The sequence below is a fragment of the Schistocerca piceifrons genome, chromosome 3 (assembly GCF_021461385.2).
Source record: "Schistocerca piceifrons isolate TAMUIC-IGC-003096 chromosome 3, iqSchPice1.1, whole genome shotgun sequence".
NCBI classification, from domain to species: Eukaryota; Metazoa; Arthropoda; class Insecta; order Orthoptera; family Acrididae; genus Schistocerca; species Schistocerca piceifrons.
This window is the reverse complement of record NC_060140.1, coordinates 949716130-949740518: the sequence shown is the minus strand read 5'-3', so window position 1 is coordinate 949740518 and position 24389 is coordinate 949716130. Positions and strand designations below refer to the sequence as shown.

The following is a 24389-nucleotide window of genomic DNA, read 5'->3' as shown; positions in this document are numbered from 1 at the left end:
AGCCCTTTTGAACACAAGGATGGCGCCGGTGGCGATACCGACAACGTGCTGACATGAGGAAAGTTTCCAACCGATTTCTCATACACAAACAGCAGTTGACCGGCGTTGCCTGGTGAAACGTTGTTGTGATGCCTCGTGTAAGGAGGAGAAATGCGTACCATCACGTTTGCGACTTTGATAAAGGTCGGATAGTAGCCTATCGCGATTGCGGTTTATCGTATCGCGCCATTGCTGCTCGCTTTGGTCGACATCCAATGACTGTTAGTACAATATGGAAACGGTGGGTTCAGGAGGGTAATACGAAACGCCCTGCTGGATTCCAACGGCCTCGTATCATTAGCAGTCGAGATGACAGGCATCTTATCCGCATGGCTGTAACGGATCGGGCAGCCACGTCTCAATTCCTGAGTCAACAGATGAGGACGTTTGCAAGACAACAAGCGTCTGCACGAACAGTTCGACGACGTTTGCAGCAGCACGGACTATCAGCTCGGGGACCATGGCTGCGGTTACCCTTGACGGTGCGTCGCAGACAGGAGCGCCTGCGATGGTGTACTCAACGACGAACATGGGTGCACGAATGGCAAAACGTCATTTTTTCGGATGAATCCAGGTTCTTTTTACAGCATCATGATGGTCGCATCCGTGTTTGGCGACATCGCGGTGAGCGTGCATTAGAAGCGTGTATTCGTCATCGCCATACTGGCGTATCACCCAGCGTGATGATATGGGGTGCCATTGGTTACACGTCTCGGCCACCTCTTGTTCGCATTGACGGCACTTTGAAGAGTGGCAGTTACATTTCACATGTGTTACGACCCGTGGCTCTACTCTTCATTCGATCCCTGCGAAACCTTACATTTCAACAGGATAACGCACGACCGCATGTTGCAGGTCCTGTACGGGCCTTTCTGGATACAGGAAATGTTCGACTGCTGCCCTGGCCAGCACATTCTCCAGATCTCTCACCGATTGAAAGCGTCTGGGCAATGTTGACCGAGCTACTGGCTCGTCACAATACGCCAGTCACTACTGTGGTATCGTGTTGAAGCTGCATGGGCAGCTGTACCTGTACCCGCCATCCAAGCTCTGTTCGACTCAATGCACAGGCGTATCAAGGCCGTTATTATGGCCAGAGGTGGTTGTTGTGGGTACTGATTTCTCAGGATCTATGCACCCAAATGTAATCACATCTCAGTTCTACATCTACATCTACATGATTACTTTGCAATTCACATTTAAGTGCTTGGGAGAGGGTTCATCGAACCACAATCAGACTATCTCTCTACCATTCTACTCCCGAACAGCGCGCGGGAAAAACCTTTCTGTTAGAGCTCTGATTTCTCTTGTTTTATTTTGATGACCATTCCTACCTATGTAGGTTGGGCTCAACAAAATATTTTCGCATTCGGAAGAGAAAGTTGGCGACTGAAATTTCGTAAATAGATCTCGCCGCGACGAAAAACGTCTTTGCTTTAATGACTTCCATCCCAACCCGCGTATCATATCTGCCACACTCTCTCCCCTATTACGTGATAATACAAAACGAGCTGCCCTTTTTTGCACCCTTTCGATGTCCTCCGTCAATACCGCCTGGTAAGGATCCCACACCGCGCAGCAATATTCTAAGAGAGGACGAACGAGTGAGTATGATATATTTGTCCAATGAATACCCGTTTATCGTCTGCTTGGTGTAGCAATTTTAATGACCAATAATGTACTACTGCATACACAGTGCCGATTAGGCGACTGCCGTGCGAGTGCGGAATGGCGTTTAGTATCTTCGGTGCTGTGACCACTGTGTGCGACGGACCTCTTCCGGGTAGTGGCGGCCCCAAGTGGCCACTTGCCGACGCCAGGGGCCCCATGCCGTCTGCCGCGCGGCAGCTGTCCGCCAGCCTTTGTCGGCAAGACGGCGGCCGATCAGATTCGCACAGCAGCCACTTGCCGACATCCCGCCGGGTCGCGACCCGCGAATTGGCGGCGGCGGCGGCGGCGCGGCGCTCCGCCCAGTGCGCCTTCGCCAGCCGATGCGACCAGAGGCCAGCTACAGACCACACCTGCTCCGGAGGACCCCCGCCAGCCCGCCATGGGCCCCAAGCGACTTGCCAGCAGGCGGGCGCAGCTCTACGTGGCCGCCGCCGCGCTCCTCTTCAGCTCCTGCGCCCTGCTCTCCACCGTCTACTTCCGGGATGTGCAGCGGCGTGAGTCCTACAGACCGGAAACGAACCGAGTACCACCTTCCTGACAAGGGAACCTCCCCATCGCACCCCCCTCAGATTTAGTTATAAATTGACACAGTGGATAGGCCTTGAAAAACTGAACACAGATCAATCGAGAAAAGAGGAAGAAGTTGTGTGGAACTATTAAAAAATAAACAAAATATACAAACTGAGTAGTCCATGTGTCAGATATGCAACATAATTGAGATTGTAAACTGAGGAACGCCGTGGTCCCGTGGTTAGAGTGAGTAGCTGCGGAACGAGAGGTCCTTGGTTCGAGTCCTCTCTCGAGTGAAAATTTTACTTTCTTTATTTTCGCAAAGTTACGATCTGACCGTTCATCCATTGACGTCTCTGTTCACTGTAAGAAGTTTAGTGTCTGTGTTTTGCGACCGCACCACAAAACCGTGCGATTAGTAGATGAAAGGACGTGCCTCTCCAATAGGAACCGAAAACATTTGATCGCAAGTTCATAGGTCAACCGATTCCTCCACAGGAAAACACGTCTGATATATTCTATACGACACTGGTGACGGCATGTGCGTCACATGACAGGAATATGTTGCTGACCCACCCAACTTGCACAGTTGGCGTATGGGTAAAAAGATGCTTCTACCTTGCTCGATTTAGGTTTTCTTGTTGATGTGATAATCACTCCCAAAAAAGTGATGAAAACATAAGAGTTTGTCACATAAACTGCAACAAATGAATGCAACAGTTTCACAGTCGCACAGTTTTCCCTGTGCTCTGTTAAAACATATGTTTTTTTACGTTTTCAAATGTTTCCGTGTGTAGACCGTCAAATCCTGCATATGTCCAAGCAAATCTGAACATGTCCTGGAATTTTGGAGAGCGAAATTGATTATGTGTGAGTGCCTGAACTTTGATAATTGTCTGAAAATAAAAAATTAAACTTTTCACTCAAGTGAAGATTTGAACCAAGGACCTCTCGATCCGCAGCTGTTCACGCTAACCACGGGACCACGGCGCTCGCTAGCTGACACTCTCCTTGATGTTGCCTATCTTGCACATGGACTAGTCAGTTTGTATATTTTGTTTATTTTTTTCATAGTTCCACATAACTTCTTCCCGTTTTCTCGATTGATCTGTGTTCAGTTTTTCAAGGCCTACCCCTGTGCCAACTTATAACTAAATCTGAGGGGGGTGCGATGGGGAGGTTCCCTTGTGAGAACGGTGGCGTTGCAGTCCTCCCCCTACTCGTCGACTCGTTCCCTCTCACTGAAGCTTGCACGACTGTAAGGCCGTGGCTTAGCACGGAAGTTGAGTGCACGATCTTACTACTGTAGTGTAGTACCGACTGTCCGAAAATTACCGACTCTCCGGACCAGATGGTCACGAGCTGTATTTTGTGAGACTGTGGAAGACGGGAGGTGTGTGCGCAGTGTACACAACTGCAAATTGTCCGCCGCTCGTGGTCTTGCGGTAGCGTTCTCGCTTCCCGTGCACTGGGTCTCGGGTTCGATTCCCGGCGGGGATTTTCTCTGCCTCGTGATGACTGGGTTTTTCATCATCATTGACTCACAAGTCGCCGAAGTGGCGTCAGCTGAAAAGGCCTTGCACCCTGCGTGGGGTCTCCCGGCCAACAATGCCGTACGATCATTACATTTCGACTGCAAATCTCTACATCAGAGGAGGAGTCATGTCTGGAAAAAGTCCGATGACATACCCTTCATTTCAGAGGGAAAACAGACAAAATTCGTCCAATCAAAACAAATAATAAATTTACAGCGGTCTTCGAATTTCTTTATATATAAGCACACACACACACACACACATATATATATATATATATACACTCCTGGAAATTGAAATAAGAACACCGTGAATTCATTGTCCCAGGAAGGGGAAACTTTATTGACACATTCCTCGGGTCAGATACATCACATGATCACACTGACAGAACCACAGGCACATAGACACAGGCTACAGAGCATGCACAATGTCGGCACTAGTATATCCACCTTTCGCAGCAATGCAGGCTGCTATTCTCCCATGGAGACGATCGTAGAGATGCTGGATGTAGTCCTGTGGAACGGCTTGCCATGCCATTTCCACCTGGCGCCTCAGTTGGACCAGCGTTCGTGCTGGACGTGCAGACCGCGTGAGACGACGCTTCATCCAGTCCCAAACATGCTCAATGGGGGACAGATCCGGAGATCTTGCTGGCCAGGGTAGTTGACTTACACCTTCTAGAGCACGTTGGGTGGCACGGGATACATGCGGACGTGCATTGTCCTGTTGGAACAGCAAGTTACCTTGCCGGTCTAGGAATGGTAGAACGATGGGTTCGATGATGGTTTGGATGTACCGTGCACTATTCAGTGTCCCCTCGACGATCACCAGTGGTGTACGGCCAGTGTAGGAGATGGCTCCCCACACCATGATGCCGGGTGTTGGCCCTGTGTGCCTCGGTCGTATGCAGTCCTGATTGTGGCGCTCACCTGCACGGCGCCAAACACGCATACGACCATCATTGGCACCAAGGCAGAAGCGACTCTCATCGCTGAAGACGACACGTCTCCATTCGTCCCTCCATTCACGCCTGTCGCGACACCACTGGAGGCGGGCTGCACGATGTTGGGGCGTGAGCGGAAGACGGCCTAACGGTGTGCGGGACCGTAGCCCAGCTTCATGGAGACGGTTGCGAATGGTCCTCGCCGATACCCCAGGAGCAACAGTGTCCCTAATTTGCTGGGAAGTGGCGGTGCGGTCCCCTACGGCACTGCGTAGGATCCTACGGTCTTGGCGTGCATCCGTGCGTCGCTGCGGTCCGGTCCCAGGTCGACGGGCACGTGCACCTTCCGCCGACCACTGGCGACAACATCGATGTACTGTGGAGACCTCACGCCCCACGTGTTGAGCAATTCGGCGGTACGTCCACCCGGCCTCCCGCATGCCCACAATACACCCTCGCTCAAAGTCCGTCAACTGCACATACGGTTCACGTCCACGCTGTCGCGGCATGCTACCAGTGTTAAAGACTGCGATGGAGCTCCGTATGCCACGGCAAACTGGCTGACACTGACGGCGGCGGTGCACAAATGCTGCGCAGCTAGCGCCATTCGACGGCCAACACCGCGGTTCCTGGTGTGTCCGCTGTGCCGTGCGTGTGATCATTGCTTGTACAGCCCTCTCGCAGTGTCCGGAGCAAGTATGGTGGGGCTGACACACCGGTGTCAATGTGTTCTTTTTTCCATTTCCAGGAGTGTATATATATCCAGTGATCAAAAAGTCAATATAAATTTGAAAACTTAATAAACCACGGAATAATGTAGATAGAGAGGTAAAAATTGACACACATGCTTCGAATGTCATGGGGTTTTTTTAGAACCCCCCCCCCCCCCAAAAAAAGAAAAGAAATGAAAAGTATTGCTAGACGCGTGAAACATCTCTTGCGCGCGTCATTTCGTGATGATCGTGTGCTCAGCCGCCACTTTCGTCATGCTTGGCCTCCCATGGCCCCAGACCTCAGTCCCTGCGATTATTGGCTTTGGGGTTACCTGAAGTCGCAAGTGTATCGTGATCGACCGACATCTCTAGGGATCCCGAAAGACAACATCCGACGCCAACGCCTCACCATAACTCCGGACATTATTCCTCGACTACAGCTATTGTTGACAAATGATGGTGGACATATTGAGCATCTCCTGTAAAGAACGTCATCTTTGCTTTGTCTTACTTTGTTATGCTAATTATTGCTAATCTGATCAGATGAAGCGCCATCTGTCAGACATTTTTTGAACGTTTGTATTTTTTTTGGTTCTAATAAAACCCCATGTCATTCCAAGCATGTGTGTCAATTTGTACCTCTCTATCTACATTATTCCGTGATTTATTCAGTTTTCAAATTTATACTGACTTTTTGATCACCCTGTATATACAGGGTGGTCTATTCATCGTGACTGGGCCAATATCTCACGAAATAAGCGTCAAACGAGAAAACTACAAAGAATGAAACTTCTCTAGCTTGAAGGGGGAAACCAGATGGCGCTATGGTTGGCCCGCTAGATGGCGCTGCCATAGGTCAAATGGATATCAACTGCTTTTTTAAAAATAGGAATCCCCATTTTTTATTACATATTCGTGTAGTACGTAAAGAAATATGAATGTTTTACTTGGACCGCTCACGTAATGGCTTACTGATGTGGAAAGATCGGCCGTCTCCAGCCGATCACTGTCGTCGGCGGAATCCACCTATATCGGAGCCACTGCGATCGCAGCCTTACGCGCTGACGAACGCAATACATCTGCATCTACATATATACTCCGCTAGCCACCAAGCGGTGTGTGGCGGAGGGCACAATTCGCGCCAAAGTCATATTTCCCCCCTCTGTTCCACTCGCGGATCGCGCGAGGGAAAAACGACTGTCTCAACGCCTCAATACGAGCTCTTATTTCCCTTATCTTTGAATGGTGATCATTGCGCGATGTGAAAGTAGGTGGTAATAATATATGCTCTACATCGTCGGTGAAGATCGGATTTCGGAATTTAGTGAGCAGCCCCTTCTGTTTAGCGCGCCGTCTATCTGCAAGTGTGTCCCACTTCAAACTTTGTATGAGATTTGTAACGCTCTCGCGATGGCTAAATGTATCAGTCACGAATCTTGCCGCTCTTCTTTGGACCTTCTCGATCTCTTGAATGAGACCCAACTGGTAAGGGTCCCATACAGACGAACAATAACTCCAAGACTGGACGAACTAACGTATTCTAAGCTATTTCCTTCGTTGAAAGACTGCATCGCTTCAGGGTTCTACCAATAAACCGCAATGTAGAGTTCGCCTTACCCGTTACTTGTGTAATCTGATCATTCCATTTGAGATCTCGATTAGTCACATCGAGATACTTGACGGACGTTACCGCTTCCAAAGACTGGGCATTTATTTTGTACTCGTACATTAATGGGGATTTTCGCCCTGTTATACGCAGTAGGTTACACTTACTAATATTGAGAGATAACTGCCAGTCATTACACCAATTACATCACGCATTTACTTTCTGCAAATCCTCATTGATTTGTTCACAACTTTCGTGCGATATTACCTTCCTGTAGATTAGATTAGTACTTGTATACAAGATATTACATTAGACAAAATATTACATGACACTCTGGGGAATTACCCACGTACTATATCCAAAAATTCATCTGATGAGTAGAAGGAGTTGCCATTAAGAAATTCTTTTAATTTCCTTTTAGATGCTATTTGGCTATCTGTCAGACTTTTGATGCTATTAGGTAACTGACCTAAGACTTTCGTGGCAGCATAATTTACCCCCTTCTGATCCAAAGTTAGATCTAACCTTGAGTAGTGAAGATCATCCTTTCTCCTAGTGTTGTAGCCATGTACACTGCTGTTACTTTTGAATTCGTTCGGATTGTTAATAACATATTTCATAAGTGAATATATGTATTGTGAGGCTACAGTGAAGATTTCCAGCTCGTTAAATAAGTGTCTGCAGGATGATCTTGGATGAGCTCCAGCAATTATTCTGATTACACGCTTTTGTGCAATGAACACTCTTTTACTCAATGATGAGTTACCCCAGAATATGATGCCATACGAAAGCAGAGAATGAAAATAGGCGTGGTAAGCTAATTTACTCAGATGTATATCGCCAAAATTTGCAATAACCCTAATAGCATAAGTAGCTGAACTCAAACGTTTCAGCATATCCTCAATGTGTTTTTTCCAGTTCAACACCTCATCAATGCATACACCTAGAAATTTTGAATATTCTACCTTAGCTACCGATTTCTGATCGAAGTCTATATTTATTAATGGGGTCATTCCATTTACTGTGTGGAACTGTATGTACTGTGTTTTGTCAAAGTTTAATGAGAGTCCATTTGCAGAGAACCACTCAATGATTTTCTGAAAAACATCGTTTACAATTTCACCACCTAATTCTTGTCTGTCGGGTGTGATAGCTATACTTGTATCATCGGCAAACAGTCTAAGGCCGCTGTCAATACCATCAACCAGATCGCTTACGTAAATCGTAAAAAGCAGAGGACCTATTACGCTGCCCCGGGGCAAACCTGAAGTGACTGACGTAACGTGACCTTCAAAGTCGCCTTCCCCAACCACACAAGCGCTACGAAGCTACAAGCATTTGTTTATTTTTAGTAGGCAGTCAGAGGCTAATTTACGAATAGTGGTCGTGTTGTGTCCTATTTGGTTGCATGTGAGCTCGGGGTGTGACGGCTGGTTTTGCCCACAGCGTACCGGAAGTGCCAGCAAGACGACTTCCGGTGCCGCTACGACGGTGACTCGGGCGGCCCGTGCATCCCGCGCGAGAAGCGCTGCAATGGCTACTACGACTGCCGCAACCACCGCGACGAGATGGGCTGCCCGAACGCGGGCCGCGCCTGCGAGCTGGACCACTTCCGCTGCGCCAACGGCCAGCGCTGCATCGAGGGCTACCAGCGCTGCGATCACCGCAAGGACTGCTCCGACAACAGCGACGAGGAGAACTGCGGTCAGTGCGCATGCGCGCTCTTCCTTTGTCTCAGACTCCCGACTCCTTACCTAAAAGGCCGGTATTACACTATAAAATTTCTTTGTCAAATATCTTTGTCAAAGATATTTGATGGTGTAATAGGGAACTTTTATCAAATGTCGTCCAATGTTTGATCAAATCAAGGGCCTCGCTGTAGATTTGATCAAAGAAGTCGCTTGTCTTCTGTTCACTGCAATGTGACATGTTACCACACTGAGCGCTAGCATCGCTGCATTCTGTCGTCTGTAGTGTTTTTATAAACGTTGCCGGTAAATACAATTGGTGTGTGCCGACAACTACAAACTTAATAGAGATGTATGAAGCTGATGAGGCGCTTTACAACGTGAGGCACGCTGAGTACAAAAATAGATTACGAAGATTGGAGACCTGACCTAACCTAACCTAACCTAACCCTCTCCTGTAATGTGTTACAGTGAGCCTGTCTTCTGCAGAAGTAGCAGTTCTTAAGTGAATATTGTTCTTTATGATATGAGGACACACTTCATTGAGCACATACAGAAATGTATGCTCATCCATTCTTAAGTAATTGATGTGCGACTTGACGTCCGCCACTATAAGCTCACGTAAAAAGTTTTGTTGAATGCTTTTATCGTGTCGTCGTAAAACCCACGGCTTCACCCAGGTATGTTTCCTTTTTTTCCCCCGCTTGTCTTCCGCATGTGCACACAGTGCAATTGTGGTACATGCAGCTACTGCGGTTAATAACAAGTTGTTGTTGCCAGCCATCTTGAATTTTGACGAAAAAATGATGACAGTGTAATACCCCTTCTAGTGCTACCTCAAAGATCTTTGTCAAATATATTTGACGGAATATTTGATCACATCTTTGATCAAATCCTAGACAAAGAAATTTGATAGTGTAATACCGGCCTATCGTATTTCTTTGTCAAAGTTCACACGTCAAATATTTATGTCAAAGAAATTTGATAGTGTAATGGGGATCTTTGTCAGATCTCCCCTTTCGTCAAAGAAATGTGACCAAATCTAGAGCGTCGTCGTGGATTTCACAATAAAAGTCGTTCGTCTGCTGTTCGCTACAATGTGAAATGTATCCGCTTGAAGCGCTGGCGTCGCTCAGCTATTTTATCGTCTGTGTATTGTGTTGGTAAAAATGGCTTCAAAGTTTAGGTGGTGTGTACCTTCGACTCTTTTTAATAACCTTGCTTCGACTGGGGTAGGGAGTGTGCAAGTGGCACAATGCATGCCATTAATCTTGTACTGCAGGCAACTTCATATCCATAATCACAGCAACGTACATCTGGAAACATCCAGGCAGCTTTTCGGCAAGACGGAATAGAGGAGGTGGTCACACAATAAAATATTTTTTTTTCTTAGCACTCCATTCTACTTCGTCCGTTTTTGAACTCTAGAACGCCACATCAGAGATCTTTGTCAAAGAAATTTGACGAATATTTGATCATATTTCTTTGTGAAAAAAAAAGAAACAAACGGTAGTGCAATACCGGCCTAACATACCGCGAGCTGATGAAAAGTATCCGGACACCCTATGTAACGCGGAGTTGACCGCTAGATACCACAAGAGACGAGTCTGCCAGCATAAAAAAAGGTAGAGAGAATTGTGTTGTCAATCACGGGGGTGAAACTCTTATAGGGATTTCCGGTAGCACGACCTCGGTTCGCTACCAGGCCACTTGGAGCGCTGCAAGCTTGTGAATCCTTCAGCATTTCGTTTTCTTATTGGGTGATTTAAAGTCTTCCATATTTGTTTTAGTTTCGTCGTAAAGAAAAACTGGTTTCATCGCATTGTGTTTCTGTTAACTTCTCGTGTGTATTTCACTCTGAACTGCATTGTAAATATGTTGCTTGTATTTTGATTGATTTGCTTGCATCCATAATCTAGGGTGGAGTAAATGATCCCATATTTGTTTCTCTGTCATATAAAACAGAAGCTGGTTTAATCGCATGATGTTCTTTGGACTTATATTTGTTGCTGCTTACGAGTCCCTGTAGGAACTGTTAGATTTAAATCCATTGTAAATATGTTGCCTTTATTCTGCGTCATTTCTGCTGTATCCGTTTTCTATGCTTTCTACCGAGCGAGGTGACGCAGTGGTTAGTCACTGGAATCGCATTCGAGAGGACGACGGTTCAAACCCGCGTCCGGCCAACATGATTTAGTTTTTCCGTGATTTCCCTAAATCACTTCAGGAAAATGCCAGGATGGTTCCTTCGAAAGGGCGTGGCCGATTTCCTTCCCCTTCCTTCCCTAATCCGAGCTTGTGCTCCATTTCTAACGACCTCGTTGTCGACGGGATGTTTAACGCAAATATCCTCCTCCTCCTCCTTCTAAACTTTCTCACATTTGATGAAGAACTCCATATTAGTAGCTTTTGAAAGAATTGCTATTCAGATTTTTTGCATCTTGTCACGAAATTGTGTTGCATCTTGCTACTGATTGTCATGCATTTCACAGTTTTTAGCAGAGCATGGATGTTGATGTAAATGAGTCTGCTTTGTAGTCTTAGTGACTACACCATTCCTTCTTGCAGATACTAAAAATGCTGCAGTAGTTACGCAAATGTATTCACATGTTATTAACAAGTACTACAAACTATACATTTTAGAAGAAATCAATTTACTAGAATCATCGTCTGCCTCCAATGAAAATTTTGGAGGTCTCCATTAAAGTCGAGAAAGTACGAATGCGTACAAAAGTACTTACAACTCATTTAAATCGAGCAATTCACACTAGGAGTCGCAAGCAGTAATAAACAGAATACCATGCAACAAAACTATCTTCTGTTTTGTATGAAACAAAAACAAATATGGAATCAATTACTCCATCCAATACCGTATTACGGATTCTAGCAGAAATCAAGAAAAACAGAAGGAACATACTTACAGTGAAATACACACAAGAAGATTGTAATCAATAATTGAGTGCGATGACGCCAGCCTCGGTGTCATGTCGTGTCAAATGATTTTTAGGTTTTAACAAGTGCTAAAGCGCAGTTATTTCCACTTGATAATGACCAAACTGTTGAAATTGTAATATTAGGCTTTACAAATAAATAATTTTACTCTGAAAAGGTGACCATGATGTCATATAAAATATTTATCTTAGCTTTTGGTTGAGGTTTCTCGAATATATTGGTTTGTAAGGTCAGAAAAACCTTTCCAAGTACACAAGTTACCACCAGACTACGAGGCGTGCCCATAAAGTACGAGGCTCATTCAGTAATTCTAGAGATAAATTGGTCTGGGGAAAAACTGTTAGTAGGGCAAGTTTGGTACTTTTATGGCTTTAAGTTGGCATCACTGGAATGAGCCCTGATCAGCTGATGTATCTACATTGTTTTGTTTATAACCTCAAAAATACAATCCAATATGGCGAGTCCGCTTGAAACGCCCATATTGGTTGAACAACGTTCACTTATTCGTTGACCGATGGCCTTTGTAGTCTGGTCCCTTCAACCTCCACAAACCAACCAACCAACGTACTCATTTTTTACTTGCTGAAAGCGAGAAACCAGTGAAAATATACTGTAGAATATCTAAAGTTTATGGTGAAGGTTGTATGAAATGCCGGCCGTGGTGGCCGAGCGGTTCTAGGCGCTACAGTCTGTTAGTACTGGTACAGTTCATAACATTGTATACAACTAGCTGAAGTACCGCAAGACATGTGGAAGATGTGTCCCAAAGGAGTTGACGCGGCTACACAAGGAAACAAAGTTGAGAGTGTGCACAGAACAGAAGGAACGTTATGAAAGAGAAGGCGAGCACTTCCTCAACAAAATTTTAACTTGTGATGAAACTTGAGTTAACTATTATGAGCCAGAATCAAAAAGAAGCACACCAACTCACATGTCAATAAAAAATTCAAAACCCTAGTATCAGTAGGAAAAGTCATGTTGACGGTGTTTTGGGATGCTGAAGGTCTAGTTTTTTTCTGATTATCTCGAAGAGCAGCGTACAATGAACAGCCAATACTGCTCGGATTTGCTTTTAAACGAGGTGAAGCCAGCCGTGAGAGAGATGTCCTCGATCTCAGAGGAGAGGTGTGATTCTCCAGCAAGACAACGCACGTCCTCATATTGGTCAACTAACCCTTGAAATCATCGACAAAATGGGCTGGGAAATACTGCCTCATCCCCCTTACAGTCCTGATTTAGTGATTTCCATTTGTTTGGTGCTCTGAAGGAGGTATTACGTGGGAAGACGTTTCAGGACAACGAGGGCGTGAAGAAGTTTGTGGGAAATTGGTTCAAACATTTGCAGTGGGAATAAAAAAGCTTGTAGCCCGTTGGAACAAGTGCATAAATGTTCAAGGGGATGACGTTGAAAAGTATAAAAATTTAGTTTTGTAAAAATAAACGCTGTTTTCTCCGGAACAGTTTGTCTCTTTAATTATTGAATGACCCTCGTATAATTGAAAAATATTATCAACTAATACTCTTATTGCACAAAGCTACAGGGGTTTTTGTGCCATATATACCCATCGGGTGATGCTGAGGGGATTAGATTAGGAGATGAGACACTTAAAGTAGTAAAGGAGTTTTGCTATTTAGGGAGTAAAATAACTGATGATGGTCGAAGTAGAGAGGATATAAAATGTAGACTGGCAATGGTAAGGAAATCGTTTCTGAAGAAGAGAAATTTGTTAACATCGAGTATAGATTTAAGTGTCAGGAAGTCGTTTCTGAAAGTATTTGTATGGAGTGTAGCCATGTATGGAAGTGAAACATGGACGATAACCAGTATGGACAAGAAGAGAATAGAAGCTTTCGAAATGTGGTGCTACAGAAGAATGCTGAAGATAAGGTGGGTAGATCACGTAACTAATGAGGAGGTATTGAATAGGATTGGGGAGAAGAGAAGTTTGTGGCACAACTTGACTAGAAGAAGGAATCGGTTGGTAGGACATGTTTTGAGGCATCAAGGGATCACAAATTTAGCATTGGAGGGCAGCGTGGAGGGTAAAAATCGTAGAGGGAGACCAAGAGATGAATACACTAAGCAGATTCAGAAGGATATAGGTTGCAGTAGGTACTGGGAGATGAAGAAGCTTGCACAGGATAGAGTAGCATGGAGAGCTGCATCAAACCAGTCTCAGGACTGAAGACCACAACAACAACATATACCCATATTCGTATTTCACCAGCAGGACACAATGGGCGCTGATGTCGTTCCCCGTCTGCATATCGTAACACGATCCATGCACTTCTTATAATTTGGTGTTCTGCGTTGTCAGTAGAGAAGCAGTAACAAAATTATTGATGGGTCAGGGCAGCTCAGGTGCTCGAATGCGAAGTAGTCACTGGATGTCACGTGAGTAGCAAATCCATGTGGGACATGCCTAAAACTGCCCACTGCCCAGTCGGCTGTTGGCTATGTGATGATGTCACAGTGAAGTGTAAACGCGAAGTTACAGCCACAGCTAAACCAAAGAAGCCGCGCTTCATGTACTGGATGGGCAGGTTCAAAATGGCTCTGAGCACTATGGGACTTAACATCTATGGTCATCAGTCCCCTAGAACTTAGAACTACTTAAACCTAACTAACCTAAGGACATCACACAACATCGGATGGGCAGGGACCGTCGAGCATTGCTGAGGGTGGTTAAAAAAGTCAGCATGAAATCTGCAGAAGGAACGGTGATATCCCGGCAGTAATGCCTGCAGTGTGTACTCATCGGTGGCAATTTCTGGTAGAATTAATTATCTGGGATCCGCATATCAACCATAACCTTCTGTTAATTCGGAATTTTGAAATAATTTTGCGTGGAAAAGAATGTTGGCTATCGCCGTGACATAAAAGTTGCCTCACTTAGTAGTAATCCCTCCGCAACTGAGTTTTAAGAGCCTGGACTTGCTTTCGGGAGTATGACATTTCATACCCAGCTACACAGATTTACGTATTCCGAGTTTCGAGGCAAATGTTGCAATCGTTCCTTACAAAAGGACACTGTCGATTTCCTTCCACACCCTTTCCAAATTCGAACCTGTGCTCTGTCTCCAGTATCATCGCCATTTATCAAACCTTGTAACCTGATCACGACTCTGCGTGTTTTTGTTTGCTGACGTTAGTACCAGTCTGTGCCTCAATGGAAAGGGACAATCATTATAAAAGAAATTTATTTATTCCGGCTTGTGTGTTCGTTTTCTCATAGTTAATATCATACTCTTTGTTGTTGATTTATATGTGTGTGTCTTTATTTTTCACAGATTTCCCCCCGTGCCATAAGAGTCAGTTTAGATGCGCAAACGCATTGTGCATACCGGCTTCGTTCCACTGCGATGGGTATAGGGACTGCATTGATGGTAGTGACGAGCAGAATTGTACAGCAATAGCATGCCCAGAGAACAAATTCCTGTGCCCGAAAGGTGGCCCTGACGGCGCGCCACGTTGTATTTCGAGATCACAACTGTGTGATGGCAAAAACGATTGCGAAGATGGTGCCGATGAAGAAACAGCTTGCTGTAAGTTCAAGTTAATAACACTGCATTTATTCAAGTCTCACCAAACAAAATCTGTAATAATACGCAATACAGTTGGTCTTTGTAATACTCAGTTTCACATATCGATAGTCAAATTTCGTGGGTCACGAAATTGAGCGTCGGTGCGCTACTAATCGATTCTGTGCGTTAAGTTTCATTGTTGTTCCTGTAAGTTTTGTTGCATAGTGCTAGTACTTCTCTCTCAGTTTTTGTTAAATACTGCATGTTTGTTTCGCTTTGTTGATTCTTTTATTACACCTCAGTGTAATGATATTGCTGCCTCCTTCTGTAGACCATTAATAATTACAATAGAACTATGAAGCGCCAAAGTAAATATTGAGGGCGTTTAGTGTTTATAAAGCAAAGAGAATGGAGAAATGATTTTGAGAACACATTTACTTCCATACTGAGAAGAAAACAGACGTAGTTAGAAATGTTTAGAAACGTTAGTTTAAATAGCATTTATTTTTTAAATTATTTATTTAGCATCCTTGTATCTCATCATTATAAAATGATGTATGATTTGTCATCCATAATTTTTCAGTACGTATATCGGAATTGTAGTTTTTTGGTGCTAGAACAGATACTGTTTGTGATACTTGTCTGCTAGAGTAGTAAAAATTTCATTAGAAATGAACATTGATTTGATTTATTATTGGTCCTGTAGATCATAAAATTTGTACAGCAAAGCACATCATGATATAGGACAAAACATGAAATAATGAAGAAGCTACAAGATAGTTGGGGGAAAAAGACATTACAAGATAAGGTGGGTGTGGAACAGCTCCTGAGAGAGGTTTGCAGGATTAACTAGTAAGAAAATAAACATACATCATGAATGAAAGATGTAAAGCCACAAAACATAGGCAAACATTGCTGCTGGCAGTAAATTAGAATGAAAATTGTGAAGTACAGCCTCTCCCTTTATGCTGCTCAGAGCATGTTTGTGATTTGGACAGTAACTGAATTCAAGCCACCCTTGATGTGGAGGTCATGGACTGACCAGAAAACTCTTTCTCCAAGCATTTGTTATAAAAAAATCTTTTCTTTACATTCATAATCACTCCTTTTAAAGACTCTCATATGCTATCAGTTTATTCATAAGAAAAGTTTTCTCTACCCAACAGAATTTTATTGATCCAACAGTGGGAAACCACTGCATATTACAGTAAATTTCGGAGGGTAGTTTTTATGTGATTTTTATTCTGGTAAATCGTAAAGTAATTTGCACAAGAAAAACTTTCACCATTTCCCATGTTAAGTATTTACTTTTTAAATTCCACCTTAGATGGGTTGACACAAAAAGAGTTCTTTGATAATAGTGAGTGAAAGTAATCCCTTCGACTACCCCAGAGAACAAGCATTATAGATGAAGCAACTAAGAACGAGAAACAGGCACAATCATACAATAGGTTATTTTAATGACAGGGATGCTGTGCAAAGAAATCTTATCTGTGTAGGAGCTGATATGAAGGGGTTTGTGGATGATCACAATGATAAATTGGTTTGTGAAGAACCCAAGAACTTCAAAAAATGAGAGAGAGAGAGAGAGAATGCAAATGAGAGTGTATTCACCTATATGGGAGTACAAATAATAATAAACAGTGCTTAGGTAGCAAAAACAATTCAGTAAATTTTGCTGAGGGAAGACAGTATACATGTTTAAATGTCATCATAAAAGAGATGATAATAGACAATGAGATTTTCCAATAAGAATGTGATGTACTGGGAGCACAGTATTCATCATCTCCTCTTTATAATCATGGGTTAGAGGAGGCCTATATGACCAGGATAAAAAGATCACAGTGTGCACTCTTACCATCAGAACATGTAGTGTACAAAGTTCTTGGACATATAATGTAAAAATACAGTACAAGATCAAAAGTAATATGATCTATTTACTCTGCTATCAGTGTTAATAGAAATGATTTAGGACATATGAGTGCATAGTTTCACGACGATATGCACTAATAAAGGTTTCTCGGGCTTCCAGCTGCATCAAGTGGTTTAGAAGCTCCGAGTTTTCTGTGTCTCAATAACAGGAAAGATAAGCTGACTCCTAAAGAAGCATAAAATCGATTCGGTCTTCAGGGCTTCAGCAAAAATTCGACAACTCTTGAGGCCTGTGAAAGATGACGTAGGCCTCAGAACACCAGGAGGATATGTAGTACCGCATGGGTGTGGACGGTTCTATGTCGGACAGACTGTGCGTACCATTGAACAGCGCTGTGTAGAACACAAGAGATGTTCTCCTCTACGGTACCCAGAGAAATCAGTGAAAGCGCGGTCATCATATTGCATTCGATGAGACATCTATTATCTCACAAACTAACCAGTTTTTGGGATAGCCTACTAAAAGAAGCCATCGAAATAAAAATTTGTGACAACACACTCAATAAAGACAGCGGCCTGCAGCAAAGCACATTGTGGGACCTTTGGCCATTGGAAGGTTGAAGGTTGAAGCTGCACAACGCAAACTTTACTATACACTGTGCCGGAGCAGGTACCAGTGATATGGAAGGCAGCGTGGCTGTGTAAGGACGGCAGCAGCAACCAGAAGACAGACACCACTTGACAATGGCCGAGGAGTACTCGACCGAAAGCTTGTGGATTTTAAACCACTTGACTCACCTGGAAACCCAAGAAACCTTTATTAGTAAATGATTTAGGTGTCTGCACGTAAGTTATTCTATATTTGTTGACTTACCTAGGCAGCAAATTGGCACAGTTCGGTAGTACTGCAATATGAAACGTGCTTGATATGATAGTTTTCAGAGCCATCAGTGAGGCAGCACTGTAATGTTGGTGGAGTATTTCAGATTGTCCATTGGAGAATTTCTGAAATCTTGAAGCAATATTTTTTCCTCATCTGATTACGTCTGTTGGTATTGTCTTTATTTTTTAATTTCTTTTATGCTCTCACTATAAATATGTAAATCTGTTTGTTATTTAGCTACAAACAGTTGTCCAGCTTTGGGATGTGAGTACAAATGTCAAGCCTCATTGACTGGTGGGAGCTGTTACTGCCCTGAAGGAAGAAGTTTAGCTAACGACAGCAGAACTTGTGTTGGTAAGCTTTACTGTTATGTACTTATTTATATATTTGTTTTACAGTGGTGGCTAATTATTTATATATTTATTTTACAGTGGTGGTTAGCAGTGTGTTTCTGTTTGAAAAGTGAAAGGAAATGTGTATAATGTGCAGGAACTGGTCAAAACAAATATTACATGACACTATTCTGTTTACGCCATTACTGAAAATGTATTTGGCTTACTTTCAATATCTCGCTTACTTCCACTTTCAAACTATCCTCATTTGTAAAGGCCGCACAATGGAAGATACAAACAGTACAAATACTAGTATGAAATTAAAAAACTGTGTAAGCAATGCATTTTGCACACTTTGACGCAACTTTAAAGGGAACCATTCTTGGGATGAGCAGTGTCAAACTACCCTATTTCGGGCCTATGTTTTTGGGAATCTCAATTGTCTCTGATAAAATTTGACATTTTATTTCCAGTAAGTGGCTCTCAAGATGGGAATTCAATCTGGTACAATGAGATAGAACATTATGACCATTGCCCCCCCCCCCCCCCCCCCATGAGATTAAATGCCAGCTGGTGCTTCTGTGGACACATGTCGAGATAAGGATAGCATAAAAATGTGGCAGAGCCACACTGAGAATCATACTAGTGATGGTACCTGCTGCAAGTGGAGAAATCCACTGACATAAATGACTTTGAGAAATCCCAAATTGTTATTGCCTGGGATTGAGCAGCTCAGAAATGGTTAAACTGGTCAGCTGTTCGCATGATACTGACCACCTGCAGATAGTGGTTGAAGGACACTGAAACCATGAGTAGGTGATGAGGTGTTAAATGTCCATGGTTCATCACAGGATGTGGTCATCTGATGCATGTCCACTCAGTAAAGCAGGATAACCAATGATTCACGGCAGACCTGACAACAGAGCACGTTGCTGATACAGGCACAAGTGTTTCAGAGCACATTATTTAGTGCATGGGTGAATATGGGGTCCTGTAGCAGATAAACCCTAGATGTTCCCATGCTCACCCAATGCCATCACCAATTAAGATTACAGTGAGCCTGGGACTGTCAAGATTGGACTGTGGGTCAATGGAAACATGTGACCTGGTAGAGTGAATCACATTTCATGTAACTCCAGGTGCATGGCCGTGTCCAGATAAACTGTTATTGTCATGAACAGATGCTTGAAACATGCACCACAGCATGGACGCAGGGTGGGAACAGTATTATGTTACATGCATTCTGTCCTGTAATTCCAGAAGAAAAGCTACAAAGTGTAATGGCTGGGGAGAGTAGTGGCCATAGAAAAGTCTTGTTCTGCCCAATCTAGTAGCCGGGAAATTTACTATTCAGTAAATTGTAAACAGCTATAGTTCACTGGGGATGCATCAGTTAATCTTATGCTGTGGATTCCATCATGAAGGAAAAGCTTCAGAAAAATTGAATAGTGTTTACATTTATGTTTTATCGAACACTGGTTTTATTGACCTGGAGATACGCAGGTAGCTGCAGCATTTCTGATTTCTGAAAAGTCTTTGATTCGATGCTTTGACTCTATGCATTTTGTCAAAAGTATGATCATGTGGGGTATCAAACAAAATTTGTAACTGGAGTGAGGATTTTTTGCTAGGGAGGATGCAGTGTGTTATCTTGGGTGGAGAGTCATTGTCAGATGTAGAAGTAAATTTGGGTGTGCCCCAGGAAAGTGTTTTGGTATTCTTGCTGTTCATACTATATATTAATGACCTTGTAAAAATACCAATAGTAACCTCAGACTATTTGCAAATGACGCAGTTGTCAGTATTGAAGTACCATTTGAAAGGTGCTGCATAAATATTCAGTCAGATCTCAGTAAGATTTCAAAGTGGTGCAGAAATTGGCAGCCTGCTGTAAATGTTCATATACATAAAATTTTGCACTTCACAAAATAAAAAAAATAAAAAACTTAGAATCCAGAATTTGAACGTGGCATTATTGGCTATTCTTAATGTCTGCATTGTCATTCACACATCAAAGCACATCTGTAGGAAACTCTTATCACTGAATACTCTTCCATGCTCCAGGTTTCCAAAAGAGATACAGTTTATCTCCATATAAACAAAGTCCTTGATATGCTATACAGTCTAAAATGGCTCACAGCACATTAAATTATCTTTATGTTTCACTTATGGACTTGCAAGAGTTTTTCATAAATTCTGTTCTGACACCTGCTAGGTCAGCACTATCCACTAGTTCATAATTTCTTTGCGCTGATATGTTTGCTTATTTTTCTTCATATTTAGTAACAACCAATTTACTTCACATGATTGCTGTGCATTTTGGTCAACAGTTATGACTTCATCAGGATAAAATGATATGAGCAATAAACATTTACCTCTTCTAATAATTTTACTGTTAAGTAGTTAAAATAGGCATCAAACAGTCCTTTGTGATGGTTTCAATGTCCAAATGTTTGTGTATTTTTTATTAATCTGTAGTGTGACCATAAAAAATGAAATTTGCCAGTTTCACCCAAATACATTCTGTGCTTGTAATATCTTTTTTTTTAATACACATTATTCCTATTTGTTTGTAGTACATCTTTTGCATTCTCTGTAAATATTTCATCCAATCTTTTACAGATCTTGATGAGTGCACAAAGTGGGGATACTGTGATCAATTATGCGTCAATTCTGATGGCTCCTATGCTTGCAGTTGTGTTGATGGCTACGAACTTAGAGATCGAAAGAACTGTTTTGCTGTTAATGGTTCATCCCTTCAGCTGTACTTTGCTCATGACCTGTCAGTTTGGCGCATGAATAGTAAGGGACAAGACTTGCAGCTCATAGCTAACTCAACTGGTGCTAGTGGCCTGGACTACCACTACAGGCGCAACCTGCTCTTCTGGTCCGATACCAAAACAAGAAAGGTAATACAGATTTGTGTTTTGTTTTCATCTTTGTGATCTACATATTTACATAAAATTATTTATGGAACAGAGTATTAAAAAGTCAAATGTCACTTTAGCATTGATGTGTTTCCATTTTCATTTATTATTCATACAGACAATAAAGAATTTTATACCTACAGTTTCATTTCTGCACAATCCTTTGCCTTCCCCCTTCAGCACCCTCCTCATTTTGTCAGATTTTAAAGTTTCCATTCAAAAATACATTCAGCTAATCTTAGTACACATTTTCACATAAATCTTCTGCAAATGCATAAAACAGTCTATCAAGTAACTAGTTTCTAAAATTGGTTTTGTAGAACATTCAAAAATGTGATTCTAAGATACCTTCTAGTTATTGTAAGTATTGTGACAAGGAAGTTATAGCCTGGCTAAAAGTGCCCACTATTTATGGAAATGTGTCCAGAGATCCATTTTCTGACATAGCAGTGATGGAATATTGGAGACAGCTGTGCTTCAGAACAGAATATTAAAAAATAAGGATGGAGAGAAGAGTAGAAGAAAAGAAGAGGCCTGCGATCTCTATTTTGTAAATAATAATTATTTATGTAAAATTGTCAATAATTTCTGAAATTTTCCTAATTCAGTTATGTGATATGTGTACACAAATGCAGATTTCTTTCTTTGTGCTCAGTTCTGTCCCATCTCCTCAAGTCAACTTTTAGGTAAGGCGTATTTCTCCAAAGTAAAGTACCAAATTAGCAGTTGTCAGTTCGAAATGATACTACATTATTACATTACATTATATTAATACTTGTTCCATATATCATGAATATGTTTCTTGGAATGTGTCAGCTTAACAGAAGTTTTCTTTACATAGTATAATTTATAGTACATTTTTTTTATTTGTATCTAGAAATTCCTCATCTTAATGGAAAGAGTTATCATCCAGACATTCTTTTAATTTGTTTTTAAGTGCTGGTTGGTTATCTGTCAGAGTTTTAATGCTATTTGGTAGATGACCAAAGATTTTTTTAGCAGCATAATTCACCCCTTTCTGTGCCAAAGTCAGATTTAACCCAGAATAGTGAAGACCTTTCTTCTAGTGTTGTAGCTATGCACTTTGCTATTATTTTTGAATTGGGAATGGTTATTAATAACAAATTTTATAAGTGAATATATGAATTGCAAAGGTACAGTGAATATCCCAAGTTTCTTAAATAATTGTCTGCAAGGTTATTTCTTTGAGCTCCAGCTGTTATTCTGATTACTCCCTTGTGTGCAATGAATACTTTTTCTCTTAATGATGAATTGCCCAAAATATGATACCATGTGAAGGCAGTGAATGAAAATAGGCATGGTAGGCTAATTTAGTGATATGATTATTACTAATAACTTGCAATAACCATAATAGCATAAGTAGCTGAACCTAAACATTTCAGTAGATCAGCAATGTGTATCTTTCAATTTCTCATCAGTGCGTACATCCAGCAATTTTGAAAATTCTGCATTTGCAACCAACTTCTGTTCAAAGTCTATATTTATCAGTGGTGTTATGCCATTTACTGTACAGAACTGTATATACTGTGTTTTCTCAAAATTTAGTGAGAGTCCATTTGCAGAGAATCACTTAATAACTTTCTGAAAGACATTATTTGCAATTTCCTCAGCTAATTCTTGTTTGTTGGTATGATTACTATACTTGTGTCATCATCAAAAAGAACTAGCTTTGCATCTTCATGAATATAGAGTGGTAAGTCATTAATATATATTAAGAACAATAGGGACTTAAGACTGAACCATGTGGGACACCATTCTTGATCCTCCCCAGTCAGATGCCTCTGCTGATTTTTGCAGACTGTTTGTACTGTTAATTTCAAACTTTTGAGTTCTTCCAGTTAAATATGAATTAAACCATGTGCACACTGTCAGATTCATACTACAATACTTAAGCCTATCTAGAAGAAATTCATGATTCACATAGTCAAAAGCCTGTGAGAGATCACAAAAAATCCCAATGGGTGATTTTGTTTATTCAGTGCGTGTAATATTTGATCAGTGAAAATATATGTAGCATTTCTGGTGAAAAGCCTTTCTGAAAAACAAATTGACATTTTGTTAGTACTTCATTTTTACAAATATGCAAAGCTACTCTTGACTACATTACTTTTTCAAAATTTTGGATAATGCTGTCAGAAGTGATATTGGGTGGTAGTTGTTAGCATTAGACCTCTCCCTTTTTTATGAAGTTTTTTAACACCACCATATTTCAGTCTATCCAGAAAAATGCCCTGTTTCAGTGATCTACTATATATGTGGCTGCGAGTCCTCTGTTGGATGTGCCATCAATTCCATGGAAGCTTTTACATTTGAGTCAATTCATTGTTTTTCTAATTTCAGTAGGAGATGTGGGTTGAATTTCAGTGTTGTCAAATTGCATAGGTATTGCCTCTTCCATGCACATTGTTGCATTTTCTATTAAACAGCTTGATCCTATTTTCTCTACAACATTTTGAAAAATTATTGTTAAAAATATTTTCCACTTCAGACTTTTTGTTAACAAACTTTTCATTGAGTTTGATACTAAATACTGTATCCACTAATGAGTTTCTTTTAAGAGAACATTTATTATACATTTTATTTCCAGTCATTATTGCAGTTAAAACTTCCATTTTTTGGGTACATATGTGGTCTGTGCAAAAGCCGAGTGATTATTTCTGCTTATCTACCCATTTAGAGAAATTATAAGTAATGTACATATAGTTATGGCTCTTGTTAGACTCCACATTAGCTGTTGCAGATCTTGATCAACATGTGACACTGACTGCCACTATTTACTCGATGGTTAGCTGTAATTTACAGACTACTATCACCTTCTGAAGTACAGTCTTAATGTATTTGTATACATATGTAATCATTGTCCATGAATTCATTCCAGATTCATTCTCAAGCACTGATGTCAGAAGTATCCGCATATGGTGCAAAAGACTTTACGCTTCCTGGTACATGGGCTCCTGTTGCTCTTGCAGTAGACTGGGTTGGTGATAAAGTATATGTAGCTGATGCTGTTGGACAGAAGATTGACATTTTCGAACTGAACGGCAGATGGAATGCCATAGTGCTGGGAAGCAACTTAAGTAATCCTGCTGATATTGCGCTAGATCCTACAGTTGGGTAAATAAGCAGCACATACTTTTTTATTATCGTTAGAAGTCACAAATTTTACTATAAA

General features: G+C 41.9%; 1 protein-coding gene across 1 annotated transcript in view; it reads left to right on the top strand.

Annotated features, from left to right (window-relative positions):
- Window positions 1–24389, top strand: part of LOC124789833 (low-density lipoprotein receptor-related protein 2) — a 216061-nt gene that overhangs the window by 44263 nt on the left and 147409 nt on the right. The window contains exons 3-7 of the mRNA XM_047257326.1: window positions 8464–8721; window positions 14949–15203; window positions 18175–18291; window positions 20892–21178; window positions 24096–24331. Coding sequence (XP_047113282.1) covers window positions 8464–8721; window positions 14949–15203; window positions 18175–18291; window positions 20892–21178; window positions 24096–24331 — 1153 coding nt within the window. The remainder of the gene's footprint in view (window positions 1–8463; window positions 8722–14948; window positions 15204–18174; window positions 18292–20891; window positions 21179–24095; window positions 24332–24389) is intronic.